This window comes from Eupeodes corollae, chromosome 1 (genome assembly GCF_945859685.1).
Source record: "Eupeodes corollae chromosome 1, idEupCoro1.1, whole genome shotgun sequence".
Classification (NCBI taxonomy): Eukaryota; Metazoa; Arthropoda; class Insecta; order Diptera; family Syrphidae; genus Eupeodes; species Eupeodes corollae.
This window is the reverse complement of record NC_079147.1, coordinates 183,225,220-183,238,985: the sequence shown is the minus strand read 5'-3', so window position 1 is coordinate 183,238,985 and position 13,766 is coordinate 183,225,220. Positions and strand designations below refer to the sequence as shown.

General features: G+C 37.5%; 1 protein-coding gene across 1 annotated transcript; it reads right to left on the bottom strand.

Moving 5' to 3' along the window:
• Positions 1–3,514: 3,514 nt before the first annotated feature.
• Positions 3,515–12,887, bottom strand: LOC129954242 (protein shuttle craft). Its single transcript, XM_056068023.1, has 6 exons — positions 12,737–12,887; positions 10,812–12,490; positions 4,784–5,794; positions 4,544–4,722; positions 4,133–4,484; positions 3,515–4,050 (listed from the first exon to the last, which is right to left on the bottom strand). Exons 2-6 carry the CDS (start codon positions 12,213–12,215, stop codon positions 3,949–3,951), a joined length of 3,048 nt encoding a protein of 1,015 aa, XP_055923998.1. The 5' UTR covers positions 12,216–12,490; positions 12,737–12,887; the 3' UTR covers positions 3,515–3,948.
• Positions 12,888–13,766: the final 879 nt, after the last annotated feature.

Genomic DNA, 13,766 nt, shown 5'->3' with positions numbered 1-13,766 from the left:
TAGAGGCGTCAAAATCTTAAAACTAAGAAGGTTTCATGTTGTATGGCAAACCAAGTATACTGCACGCTAAATTTTATTATAACTGACTTGATTCTTTTGATTTTTTGAAATAAAGGTTTGTTTTTTAAATAAGTTCCTTACCTTAACACTAAGTTACAAAATCAGGTCATAAAAGTTGGTTTTGTATACAATTGAAAGTTAGACAATTTTCTAGTATCTGATTGGCCAGCTGCCAAAAAATGACCTTCCAATTAAGACAACTTTAACGGAAAGTTGACTGGAAAGTTATTCAAGAAAAATCTACCTAACTTTCAAGTCAAGTCTTCTTCTATCAAAATGACAGTTGATCGTGTTTTTTCATTCAACTGAAAGCTGAACTTTATTACTCTATGATTTATTTATTTTCTGCAGAGCTTAATTTAATGTTTTGTGTAAAAGGTTTCCTTGACAATTTGGAAAGAAATAAGAAACATTTTTTTGCAGTTCAAAATTCAAATGGACTTGTAGCTTGACTGAGGAGTGTTTTATAGACAGTAATTTGTGTTGTACTTTTTGTGCTATGAGCTTAAAGGAAAGGTTTGAAAAGTTAAGTTTTGAATTTGAAATTCATGACACTTGGCAAACTAACTAGTTGCCTTGGTCAAAATGTACGTTCAAAGAATGAAGTTGACTGCAAATAAAGCCCTTTATGTTGCCTGAATCTGTCCATTTTGACTAAAATGAAGGGGCTTCGTTCGACACAGCGCTGAAAGAATCTTCCCGAAAGCATGGAGATGGTGATCTGGGGATGTTTTCTTTGAGACGGAGTTCGAGATTAGACCCGAGTTATTGGAAATAAGGAACAAGCACGTGTTGAAGAAGTTGTCAGCCAAGGATACGAATTTCAACAGGACAATTACACACATGAGACACGTCAAGACTTTTGCTGACAATACCTCAAAGATAGAGAAGGCGGGAAAATCTATCAAGTCATCACATTGCAGCCTCAGTTATACAGGAAACTATTTAAAACGGTTTTAGTCATTCCTATGAATCTGTGAACAACAAAATTCCAAATATTTGTTTGAGTAACAAGTTTGTCAAATTGACTCTTTTAAGATCATAGAAATTCAGACTAAAGAAATTGGGTAGGTTCAGGTAGAAAAAGTTGACTGGAAAGTTAGTCCAGAAAAATCTCCCTAACTATCAAGTCAAGTCTACTTTTGTTAAAATGATAGTTAATCATGTTTTTTCATTGAACACAAAGCTGAACTTTATTAATTATTTATTTTCTACAAAACTTCATTTAATACTTTCTGTAAAAGTTTTCCTTTTCAATTTGGAAAAGAAATAAGGAATATTTCTTTACAATACAAAATCCAAATCCAGTTTACTGCAAATGAAGGCCCTTATGTTGTCTGAACCTGCCCACTGATTAATTATAAAATAAACATAAAAATATCAGTTTTAAAAATAATAAAATTAAAGTTCAAATTATGTTTGCTTGTGGTAAAAAGTAACAAAAATACTTACTTAGATCCTCAGACATTTAAATTCAGTGGGTGATCTCTAGCAGGACATAGGGTTTGGAAATGTGTGTCTTGAACTCAAACCTCTCTTCTTTCTCTACTAGTTGTTGAGCAATATTTACCAGAGAAGTATGATCTGTGGCTGAATATCTTAGTTTTTCCTGTGTTGATTTTCAGCCCTACGATTTCTGCTTTTCTTGATCGAGATCCATTTTCATACATTCGTCTGCGTTATCTAAATCTTTCAGGTATGTTTTTAGAGTCCGACTAATTCCACCGTTTCCAGGTGAAGTGGTTATCGATATTGAACACATTGTTCGATGACGATTTGCAAGGTTTGATTTGATCAATGCAGGTCCAGCGCGAAATCTTAATTGCTTATGGCCAAGTGTTGATTTCAGGTGTTCTCTCACACGTTATAAGATAATCTTCGATGCTATTCTGGCGATTGGAGACAATACGCAATACCTCTCAAGATCTCAAGTTTTTGAACTTCTTCAGGTCTCCTTTTTATGGAAACTTGAAAAACATTCTTTTTTTTTTCACTCCTCTGGGAATCGTTCAGGGACCTATGCTGCTTCAATGAGCAGTAGCACCAATTCGTCAAACTTGGCGCTGCTTGCAACAGCCGCTTTGTTATTATTAAGTGTTTTGACCGCGGTACATACCTCTTCCTTACTGGAGAGGTGTGGTGTGTATTCGGGAGTTAGTTGCATCGGGCAACTAAGAAGAAGAAGATGTCAGTTGCACGTTGCTGTTGAACACAAATACGTGGTTCAAAACCAAAGCAAAATGTGTCTCCTCCCTTCTAAGCTGGTGCTCATAAAACAAAAATATTCATGCAAATGTTTAGATTTTTTTTAAAGTATTTTGTAAGACCCTTTTTGCTCATTTTAGCCTTATATCATTAGGTAGGTTCTGGCAACATAAGGGACTTCATTTGCAGTCCATTTCATTTTTTGAACGTACATTTTGACCAAGGTAGCCAGTAAGTTTTTCAAGTGCCATGAATTTCAAATTCAGAACTTTATTTCGCAAACCTTTACCAAGTTCATAGTACAAAATGTACCAAACAAATTATTGTCTATAAAACACTCCCCAGGCAAGCTACAAGTCCAACACGATTTGTATTTTGTATTGTTAGGAAATATTAGTTATTTCTTTTTCAAATTGAAAGGGAACCCTTTTACATATCATAGAGTAATAAAGTTCAGCTTTCAGTTGAATGAAAAAACATGAAAACCTGTCATTTTGACAAAAGTAGTCTTGACTTAATAGTTAGGAAGATTTTTCTTGACTAACTTTCCATTAAAGTTGCCTTAATTGGAAAGCAATATTTTGTTAGCTGGCCAATCAATTACTAAAAACTTGCTTTACTTTAAAGTCTCTTACGTTGTCTGAACCTGCCCATTACTTCATACAATCCACCAATCATGCTACCTCAAATGGGGTCTGATGATTATTGGGTTTTGTAACTGCACCCAATTTTTTAACGTCGAAGGATTAGTGAATCCTTTTTGCTCAAAATTTAAACACAGTGCGAGCTTAAGGATAATTGGATATTTTTGTGATGTGTGGTTAAGAAATAATCTTTATATTCATCTTTTCAGTATTATAGGAGGTAAACTATCCGGGACTTTTGCCACTCTCTGGTAGCATAGAATCAACAGAAAACTATGCTGCATGAAAATTGGCTTTATTAATCGAGCTTTCATACATAGGGAGTGCTACCTCATTGCAAACAAGCGTTGGAAGTGGAATCGAGCACGACGTACGTGTTTTACAAATTACCAGAAATTGTGACTACCTTTGGACATTGTAGTACTTTTGCCCTAATTTGTGGTCAAAACTTTAAGTAGTTCAACATTCGCACAAATTTACAGAACTAGAACAAAAGCTATCACATTTTCATCCAGTGGAAATTCTTCTCGAACCTCTGGCGTAAAAATCCTGAACACATTTCTATATATCGAGAGAAAAGCTATACGACAAAAAAAAACAGAAAATTTGAGTATGGACCTCTTTTTGTCCCGTGTGTTTTTATAAATAACTTTATTGTTTTATTTTTCAATTTTAACATTTTTCTTCTGTATTTGTATGTGTATATTTTTGTATAAACCAGGGAAGGGAGAAAATTAAATCATAAAAAAAATAAAGATGAATCAAGACAAAAAGAAAACTTGAATAGATTAGAAAAGAAAATTTCGAACTTAACTTTTGAAAATTATTTTAAATATTCAAAGGTTTGGGAAAATAAATAAAGGGAAGAGAAAATATTTTTGTTTTAACAAAAAGAAAAATCCATTGATTTAAAACAGAAAAGAAAAACAAATAAAGATTTTTAGAGAAGAGAAGTCTCAACATGTTCAGCAGATGATGTTTGCCTTTTTCTATTTGAAAAATAATTTAAAAAAAAAAACGAAAAAAAACACATCTCATTTTATCGCTTTATGCCCCAGGCATTGTTACTCGGCACTGGAACACGCCTTTGTCCACTTTCACGTTGAATAACTTCCATGATACTCTGTGCTGGCAACCAGGACTAAGTCGCAAAAAAAAAAAAAAAACAATCCAAAGGTTAATCAAAAGTCAACCAATTCCATACTCAAAACAAAGTGTCTTACCTTATCCTTATAAGCAGTAGCAACAACATTTCGATTTGGCTCTGCATCATAAGCAACGGATTCTACACCAAACATCTCGCACATCTCATGGACTAGCTGTCTTTTTTCGCGTTTCATAGTTGGAAATGAATGACTGCGCGACTTTTGTTTGCTCTCCTTGGCCAATTTGACGAGAGTGGTGAGCGAATCATGGATGCTCTTGACGAGAGTTGGGTCTTTTTTGGCATAGCCACGGATGAAATCGGAATATTTGGTTGTTAGCTTCTGTGGCAGATCGGGATTACGGATTTGCAAGCCAATTGCCAGACGACGATTGCGTTCCAATGTCCGGCATTCTTCGCTGCATTCAAGTCTGCAAAATAGGAACCAAATGTTAATTCTTCTAAAAGTTTGTATTTATTTTTGACTTACGCTTTGTTGCTATTAATTTTAACAGGACCTAGAATGTCACTAAGCTCGATGGTGTTGCCTCGTTGCACCTCAGCCATAGATGATGCCAATTGAGCCGTAGCTATACGCCTGTATTCCCGAGAGAAATCATGACAACTTCGCGACTGCTTTCGGTTGCCACACTCACACGTTATTTCCACCTAAAAACAAAAGAATTAATTAATTAGTCAAAGGACACACACATCATTTTTTGTAACTTACCATCTCCTTACAAGCTGTTTCTGGGCAATCTCCTTCGTGACATGGTGCCATACACTTGTGGCCACATCCTGGACGAAGAGTGGTGCAACTCTGCTTACAAATCTCCCCGGCCGCTTGACACACTCCCTCGTGACATGGCTTGATGCATTTGTGCCGACCACAGGGCAGCGGCTTGCTGCACGCCAAGCCGCAACTGAAGCTCTCCTGAACGCATGGAATGGTCTTCCGCTGCTCGTGCTGTCCATAACACCACTTCGTGGTGAACATCATACACGGCGGACAAGTGGGCAACGAATGGCAGTTATGTTGAACTGGATGGTCGCAAGGATGCTGACGCGAGCAATGGCGTAAGCACGTCGGCTTCTTTGTGCCACACGGAACTGGTGGATAAATGACCTCGGCACCGCATTCACAATACAACTCCTCGAACGAACTGCGATAGCATGGAGGACAATTACCCCGATGGCAGGGCTGGTCGCACTTGTGTTTGCCACACGACAGAGTATAGTTACAGGGCATCGGACAGATGTGATCGATATCGATGCAGCACTCTTGGTTGCATTTGTGCTTGCCGCAGGAGCGTTTCTTAACACAACGCTTCTTGCAGCGGGCATCATCGGCTCTAGTCGAAAGCTGACGGCATTTTATCATTTGGTCCATGTGTCCGCAGCGACATTTGACTGCTGTTTGTTTGTTGCATGGGGGACAATTTCCCAAATGGCACTTGGTTGTGCAATGATGGGGATGGGCAGCCTTGCCGCAGCGCAGAGTCTTGTTGCATATGCCATCGCACACCGGGATCGGATCTAAGCAGGATTTTCTTTGTTCCAAGACAATTGGCATCTTACCGCAAGGACATGATGTTGTCATTTCAGGACTTAACTTGCATGGACGACATTCGCCAGTGTGACAACAGTCCTTGCATTTGTGATTGCCGCATGCAAGATCTTTGCCGCAGGGTTTGCCACAAGAGTAATATTTTTTCTCGTGCGAGTCACGAGTGCAAGCCACCTGAAGAAAACAAATACATATTTCGTTTTATTTAAAAATGCCAAATTCATTTAATTTAAACCTTTAACTTGCAAAATGAGTTTTATTTTACACTGGCCTTATAAATAATCCCCGTGTTCGAAAATTCGAGCTCTAAATGGTACATGGCTAAAAAATTGGAATGAGATTGGAACTTTATTAATTGAACTCAAAAACCACAATTTTTGACAAGAACTTACTAATAAAATAGATGTACCGTATTGTATAAATATATATAACTTTTGCATAGAAGAAGTTTTTACTTAAGCCGTGGAGGCAGTACCGGAAGAAAGAACCAACATTTTTAATTCGGTGCCAATCACTTGAAATGCTTAAAGAAAGTCACAAATCCCATGACAACATCTATGGGGAATTGTTTGATCGTCACGAATTGCACTCTGGTTGTTACGAACTGTCAAACACTATTCGCTTTACACGTACCATCCACCCAGGAATGAATTAATTTTTCGCACACGAATAACCACAACATTTTCTTGATATTGAAACTAATCAAGTGAATTGTGAATAAAATGTCAAAATGGATGAATGTTCGTTCATTTGCCGGTCGTTGGTCACTCTCATGTGAATAGTTCTTAAGAAAAGCCGAAACATCTAACTTGGATGATCCCTATGATGAAAATTTAAGTTTTTGGTTTTAAGTAAAAACAAGACTTCGCAAAACATCTTCGATAAAAAAAAAAATTGTCTGCTTTTTTGTTCCTATCTCGGTTGTGGCGTCATTCAAAAGGGAAATCAGATTTACTATTCTCTAATGCCGATTCTATTCATGAGGATTCTTATTGAGTTGTGAACTTTAAGATGGCAACCAAGAAGGTCATTTAAGTAGTGAAAGTCTTCAAAACCACATCCACTGGACAGTGCAGTAGAGGAACACCGCGAATCAGGTGGTGCGTACAAGTGGAAAGTGACCTCATCCCACTTGGAGCGCGAAACCGGAGACAAATAGCTAGAGACCAAGCTAGATGGAGAAGTTTGTTGGGTGAGGCCCTAGTTCACACAGGACTGCAGCGCCACCTTAAGTAAGTAAGTAAGAAAAGAGCTGTGATATATGCTTCTAAAGGGTTTTCTAATAGGGACTTGACAACTTTGAATTTCATTCTTGAACGCACTCTTTCACTAGTCCTCGAATCGTCACTGTCAATTAATTTAGTAAATTGAACAATTTTATCATAGCAAAGTACTTAAACCAGCAACGTGTACAAACTATGTAAAATTTCTGCCGAAATTCAGAGTCAGAGACCGCAACTTTAAGAGCGTTAACTCCAATTATTTTTGTAGACAGGCACAGGAAGTGTCGAAGATATCGATGCCACTCAGGTGTCCTTAGCACACGAGCCAAATCAGTAAAATCTGTGGCACAGCATTCTTAAGAATTGTTCATCGCTTAGCCCACATTATGGTATTAGGATTTTGGACTACACAACATTAAGCTGACTCAAAAATTGAAGCAAATAGACCATTTGAAGTGACTTACGTTCTCCGACTGGGCTCTGGAGAAGATTCACCTTGATGATGAATTTCAATGCAAAAATATCTTTAGTGACGAAGCTTTTTTTTGGTCAAAAGGTTTGTCAATAAGCGAAATATTCGTTATAGTTCGGATTTGCAGTTGCTTCATGAATCACAGCTTCATCCAAACTTTTTCTTCGACGGTAACTATAGCCACGGTTTCAAAAGGATTGTTCCACAAGCAAAACAGCAAACCTTAAAATCGATTTATTGAAGAGTAAGTTTGATGAACGTGTTATCATAAGAAATGGTCGATTGGCCGTCTTGTTCGTGCCTCTAGATTTTTTTATTTGGGACTAAGTCTAATTCATTGGTTAAGGCTAAGAACCGACGAACGCTAGAACGTTGTTTGTTAGATACAAAACCTTGTTGAACAGACAAAATAGAAAAGCTCTAAGACTGTGTTAAAACCCAAGTAAAGGAAAAAAAAGAAGCTTTTAAGTAATTAGAATTATGGTAAAAGGCAGATCACCATAGAATAATTTCAATTGATAATATATTAAGTGGTATTTGAGTATTCTCAAGCTTTTGTGAAATGGTCTGACAGCTTTACTTTTATTGTTCATTTGCCTTAAATTCATACTCCTACATAATTGCAGTCGTATTCGTGACACAAACGGTAGTCTTTTTTTTTTGTCAATGGAAGATCAATTGGGGAGATGGAAGGAGCATGTTACCAATAGAATAAATAAAGCCCGTAGTGCATTCGGAATGCTTTCTAAAGTGTGGAATTCCAGGAAAATAGCGCTCCGTACCAAGTTAAAGTTGTTTGAGTCCAACGTAAAATCCGTGCTGCTTTATGCCTGCGAAACGTGGAAGTACTCTGCTGGCATCTCGAGAAGGTTGCAAATTTTTGTCAACCGCTGTCTACGTTACATCCGGTAGCCACAAACCATATATAACGATGAACTGTGGCTCAGGACTGGGCAAATAAAAGTGAATGTTGACATCGCGCAGAGAAAGTGGAGCTGGATTGGCCATACATTGAGGAAGCCGGATGACAATATAGCAAAGCAGTGGAAGCAGAGGGAAACTCGGTCTCAAAACTTGGTCCCAGCTGAGGTATCGTGCTAGGAATAGAGAGAGATGGAAGGAACTGGTTGCCGCCCTATGCTCCACGAGGAGTTAAAGTTCTGCTACTATCAGCCGGAAAGGAAAAAGAAGATAATTGCAGTCGGCGATTGTTTTGACTCGGCCTAAAATTGGATTTGGGAATACCTACGTTTTGTGGCAACTTATGAAGAAACATTTAAAAAAAAATGTTAGTCAAATGTTATATCCTTAATATGTCTGAAACACTGTAAGCACTAGTAAAGAAGATAAAGCATTATAAAAGTGGTTGTAATGTATATGGTTATTAAATCCTTGAATATTTCAATGACAAGAAAAGACAGAGCGGGGAAAAGTATTCTACATTTACGTAGTGTGGCAAAAGAACGAAAGCAGTAGGGTTGAAATGGGTTCAAGGGTAAATTCCGATGGAATGGCTCAATAAAAGGACCTGTGTTCACGTTGAAAAAAAAACTATAAATCAATAGAAGTTCTTATGTGATACCTCAAGTTTTAAATCAATGGCTTTAAGGGCCATTTGTTAAAACGAAACTGAAGTAGTTTAAGCATAACATAAGCTTAGGTAAGTCATTGATGAGCAAAGAGAACAACAGAGGTCCAAGAACTGAACCCTGAGGAACTCCGCTGCCACTTTTTATTGATTGACTTCTATTTAATAAATAGCTCTCAAAGAATTGAATGGCCGTCCTTGAAAATTTGAATTTATTCCTTAACTTGGACAAAAGGACATAGTTGTCCATGCTATCAAACGCCTTTGAAAAGTCAACCAGAACCATTATACCAATTTGTCCACTATCCAGAATTTCACGAAAATCTGTTGTGACCTTCAAAACAGCAAATTCACATCTATGTTTAGCACGAAAGCCTGATTGCCATTTAGTTAAAGGGTTATGAAGTTCCAAAAAATAATTATTTGGTCAGCCAACATTTTTTCTTCAACTTTGCCTTATTTGTTCAAGGCAAATAACTTTATCATTTGAGGATGTTAAGAACATATCAATAAGCTACGGATTATTTTGAACTTGAAAACAAGCTGGCCAAACATTATTGATGACTAAAAGACCAAGTTTATCACAAAAATAACCAAATAATCGAGTCATGGCACTGTTTTCGAGTTGATTAACATTAATATCACCACCAATAAAAATTAAATAAATAAGGAGGGCAGTATGCAACGACTGAAGCTCATTTTTCAAGGCTTAGAAGATGAATATACATATTTGCTTTGATAGAATACTTTTTCTTACAAAAACGATCACTTCTAAACAGTTTAAAACTAGGAAAACTAACAAGTTGAGAAGAAATTCCCTCATGTAACCACGATTCTGACACTATTACAACATCAAGTTTAGAACAACCAATCATTTAATGAAGCAGAGTATACTTCAAAGAAATACATCCTGCATTTAAATCACAAAAATTGAGCTCATCACGCACATCATACAATACATTGAAGACAGATCTAACACTATCAAAAACCATATTTTATATTTAAATTTAAAAAAGCTCACCAGCCCGTTTAAGAAAGGCGTCCTTGTTTTTGCTTCAATTAAGAGTAAGAAATAAAAAAAGATGCGTACAAGGGATATTCCAGTGGATACAAACACTTTCATGGCCACCTTTGCTGATGATACTCCAATACTTGTGTCAGATAGATCCATTGAAGGGGCTACACAAAAATTGCAGAATGAAACAATTTTAATAAATAATGTTCATTTGTGAAAACAGTACAGAAGTACCTTACTAAAATATTGCCTAATGCCTTGGAATGACTTTGGGTGGAAAGCTTAAGAAAAAGCACATCAAAAAGAAAAGAGTAGCGACAAACGTGGAGTACTGAAAAATGTATTGTTTACTAGTAAAGATCTTTGACCCACAACAAACCAATGTTTTATAAAAGGCTTTGGACATAGTACTAAACAAATCAATGCTTAACCTATCAAAAAAACAAAGATTTTCGTGGAACAATAAATGCACCTTGTTACGTATATAAGAAACGGTGATCTACATCGTAAACTTCAAATTGAAGTGGGTAATAAACACGATTGCAAAGTTATACCAACTCCGAAATGGAGGGCGTCCTATATGTAAGAGACAAAGTTCGGAGATTGAGAAGTACCTCATGAGCTGATGGTCTTAAAGCTATGGGAAAGTATAAAAATTATAAACTTTCACTAAATTGAGTGTTAAATTAAAAGCGGCAAATCATTTACAGATCTTTAATAGATCCTGATAAAGTGGTTCACTATTCCTTTCCAATTCTTACCGAAAGTCTTCTGAAGTTCACCATCGGATACTAAAAACAAAACTGTCAAAAATGTACAACAGTCTACTTCTAAATATTGTACTGTTGTACTATTTTGATTTTTAAAATTATTTATTAAAAAACAACACTCACCTGTCTATCGTGTTTTCCACAGTGACACTTCTGATCGACTTTATGTTCGCACGGCTTACACTTTCCCTCGTGGCATTTCTCCTCGCACACGTGCAACTCACAATTGAGCAATTTCTGGCAAATCTCTGCACACTCAATCGACTCCTTCAAATAGCACTGCATCGTTTTCGAAGTCTTGCCACAGCCACATTCACGTGTTACATTTGCCTGACATGGAGGACATGGTCCAGGATGACACAACAAAGTGCAAGCATGCGCACAGCCATCGATGCGCCCACAAACATCGCCACAAGAATGAGCAATGTCATTCCGATTCAGTGGTGGACTCTTGAATTTGCCACAGAAGCAATAGTAGTCCCGAGGAACGTCTTTCTCGACATTCTGGCAAGCTGGACAACGCCAGCCATCGTCCGACTTCGAACTAGAAGCCCATTTGATGATGCAATTCAGATGGAATATGTGGTAGCAATTGTGACATGACCAAACCGAGTTGTGACTCTTGATCATTTCGACGCAGACGAGGCATTCCAGACGACGACCCTCTATCTCTCGAATAAGTTTCTCGCGCTGAGAGAGTTTCTCGTTTTCGGAGTGGGCCGGCTTTTTGTTGGGTGATGGTTTTTTCTCGGGCGAGGCCTGTGGACTGTCTTTACCATTTTCCAACGAGGATTTCTCATCGCGGAAGGCATTCAATCGGTCTCGATTCCTATTCCAGTCGTCACGACGCTTGTTGCTTCGATGATTGTCATAGCGTTGATTTCTCTGATAATCTCGGCCATTCTGCCGTCGGGAAGAGAATCCTGCTCCCCCAGAACCACCTCGAGAAGTGGATTCACGATTTTTACTGGTCGCCCCAGTGTAACGGTGCGGTGGCGATTTTGGCGAGTCTCCATGCCTTTCATTAGTTGACGACGACGACGGGCCATTGGCATTCTCATGGTCAGCCAGATCATTGGAGTTGTTGTAAGTTGCTCCTGTGTCGCCGAGAGAAAGATTCGAAAATCTCGGAACGAATTCGGCTGCGTTGGCATGAAGATTTGAATTGGAGTAATTCGATTGGCGCGATTGGGTGTAGTTGTTGAAGGCGGAGTTGGCCAACCTGCCAGATCCACCTCCGTTCATATAAAAGCTGTTATCGTCAACTTGCTGTGGCTGATAACCACCAACACCACCACCACCGACGAAGCCTCCGCCATTATAATGGAATGGATTAGATGACGACGACGACGAAGCTCCGCGATCAATATCTCCATTGACATTCACCGATGATGATGACGAGGAGCCACCTCCTCCTTGGATGATGTTGTGCTGCATCATGAATTGATTGAAATCAATGTAGTTGTTATTGCCGCTGCTTCCAGGTCCTCTTGGGTCGTGGTAACGGTGATGGAATGCATCAGACATTGTTATTAAAATTGAGACTTCTACTTTTTGTTTTTAGGCAAGGCGAGTGGTGTTGTTGTTGTAGTTCCATCCACACACGGGGTTAAAAGAGGGTTGATAGACTCGTATGAATCCAAACAGAACGCCAAAAAAAACCAGGCGTTCTCTTTCAATTCCAATTTATACAAAAAAAAACTTAGAATAATCGGCCTTAAAGGCCTTCACGGCCTTTGTTGGGTTGTGCTCAGGATCAGGTAGTTGGAGTTGTTCCCGAAGTTCCACCTGGATGATGAAATCTGGAATTAGAATACAAAAAAAATTGAAAATTCTCAGAAACCGAAATCAGCAACGCAAAATTGTGAAATGTCACTTTTTTCACTTTTGCACAAGTTTCTTTTTCTTTTTTTTTTTGACGCGTGTTAAGAAGGTTAGGGAAGTTCAACCGAATTTGCTTTTCACTTTTCACAACGCAATTGGTCGAAAGTTGGGTGAATTTTTATGGAAAAACATAGTTTGATATGTTTTCTATTAGAATTTATTACCTTATTTATAAATTTTCTACTTAAATATGAGTAAATTCGAAGGGATGAAAAGAGGAAAAACCAAAAAAAGATGAGAGTACAGTTTAATGAGCCAACTGTGTGTCTACTTGAACTAAACTGAAGTTGGTTGCAGTTTGGAATTGTGTTGAATTAAAAAAAAGAGTGGTTTAATGTAAATGTCAAAATTGGAGCGCACTCTGTTGGTGGTCGATGGTGAGCTGAAAGTGAACCGATTCAAAAGGCGTTATTTTTGAATGTTTTGATAGGAAAAACTTTAATTACAATGAAATGAGAGTATGTCTAATACAATCGACTTGAAGCGACTCAAAAGATTCCAGTATCGAAATCATTTCAAAACTAATTTGTATTTTTATTTATTTGGTGGTCAGTAAAATACTAACATCGATTTTATTTCACTGAAACTCTTGATGTACCCACTTATTTATTAACTGGGGTTTTCCATGGGTATGTATATTCAGATTTCCGTCAAAAATTGATTTTTTTCAAGGCGCATTTAATACGATTAAGACTGCAGTCACATGTGGCGAAGAGTAATGCTTTCCTAAAATATTTTTAACACACGTGACAGATATTATAAATGTTATATTTTCATAGAGGTCTAAAATTTAAAAATGGAATAAAAAAAGTTACTTGTTTACACTGACATTAAATGTTTTTTATTCGATAATATTCGTGCCTTATAATTACAATTATAATTTGTGACATACGTCCGAATCAACTGTTGTATATTTTTCGGCTGCTTTTTCAATTTGTGGTCATATATCAGCAATAACAAGTCGATTTTTGTCCTTCAAGCAGTCAGATAATATATTGACGTCACATATACATACACAAATATGTATCTCTACATAAAATAGTCAAGCGGCGTAAATCGCATAATCTTGGAATCAAATTCACGGGTATGTAACGTAAAACTATGCAGATACCAAAGGTTTGCTAGAATAAATCAATTGTGGCACGAGCATGTTACGCAACATTTTCAGCCAAAAGTGAGCTTCATCTCTAAACA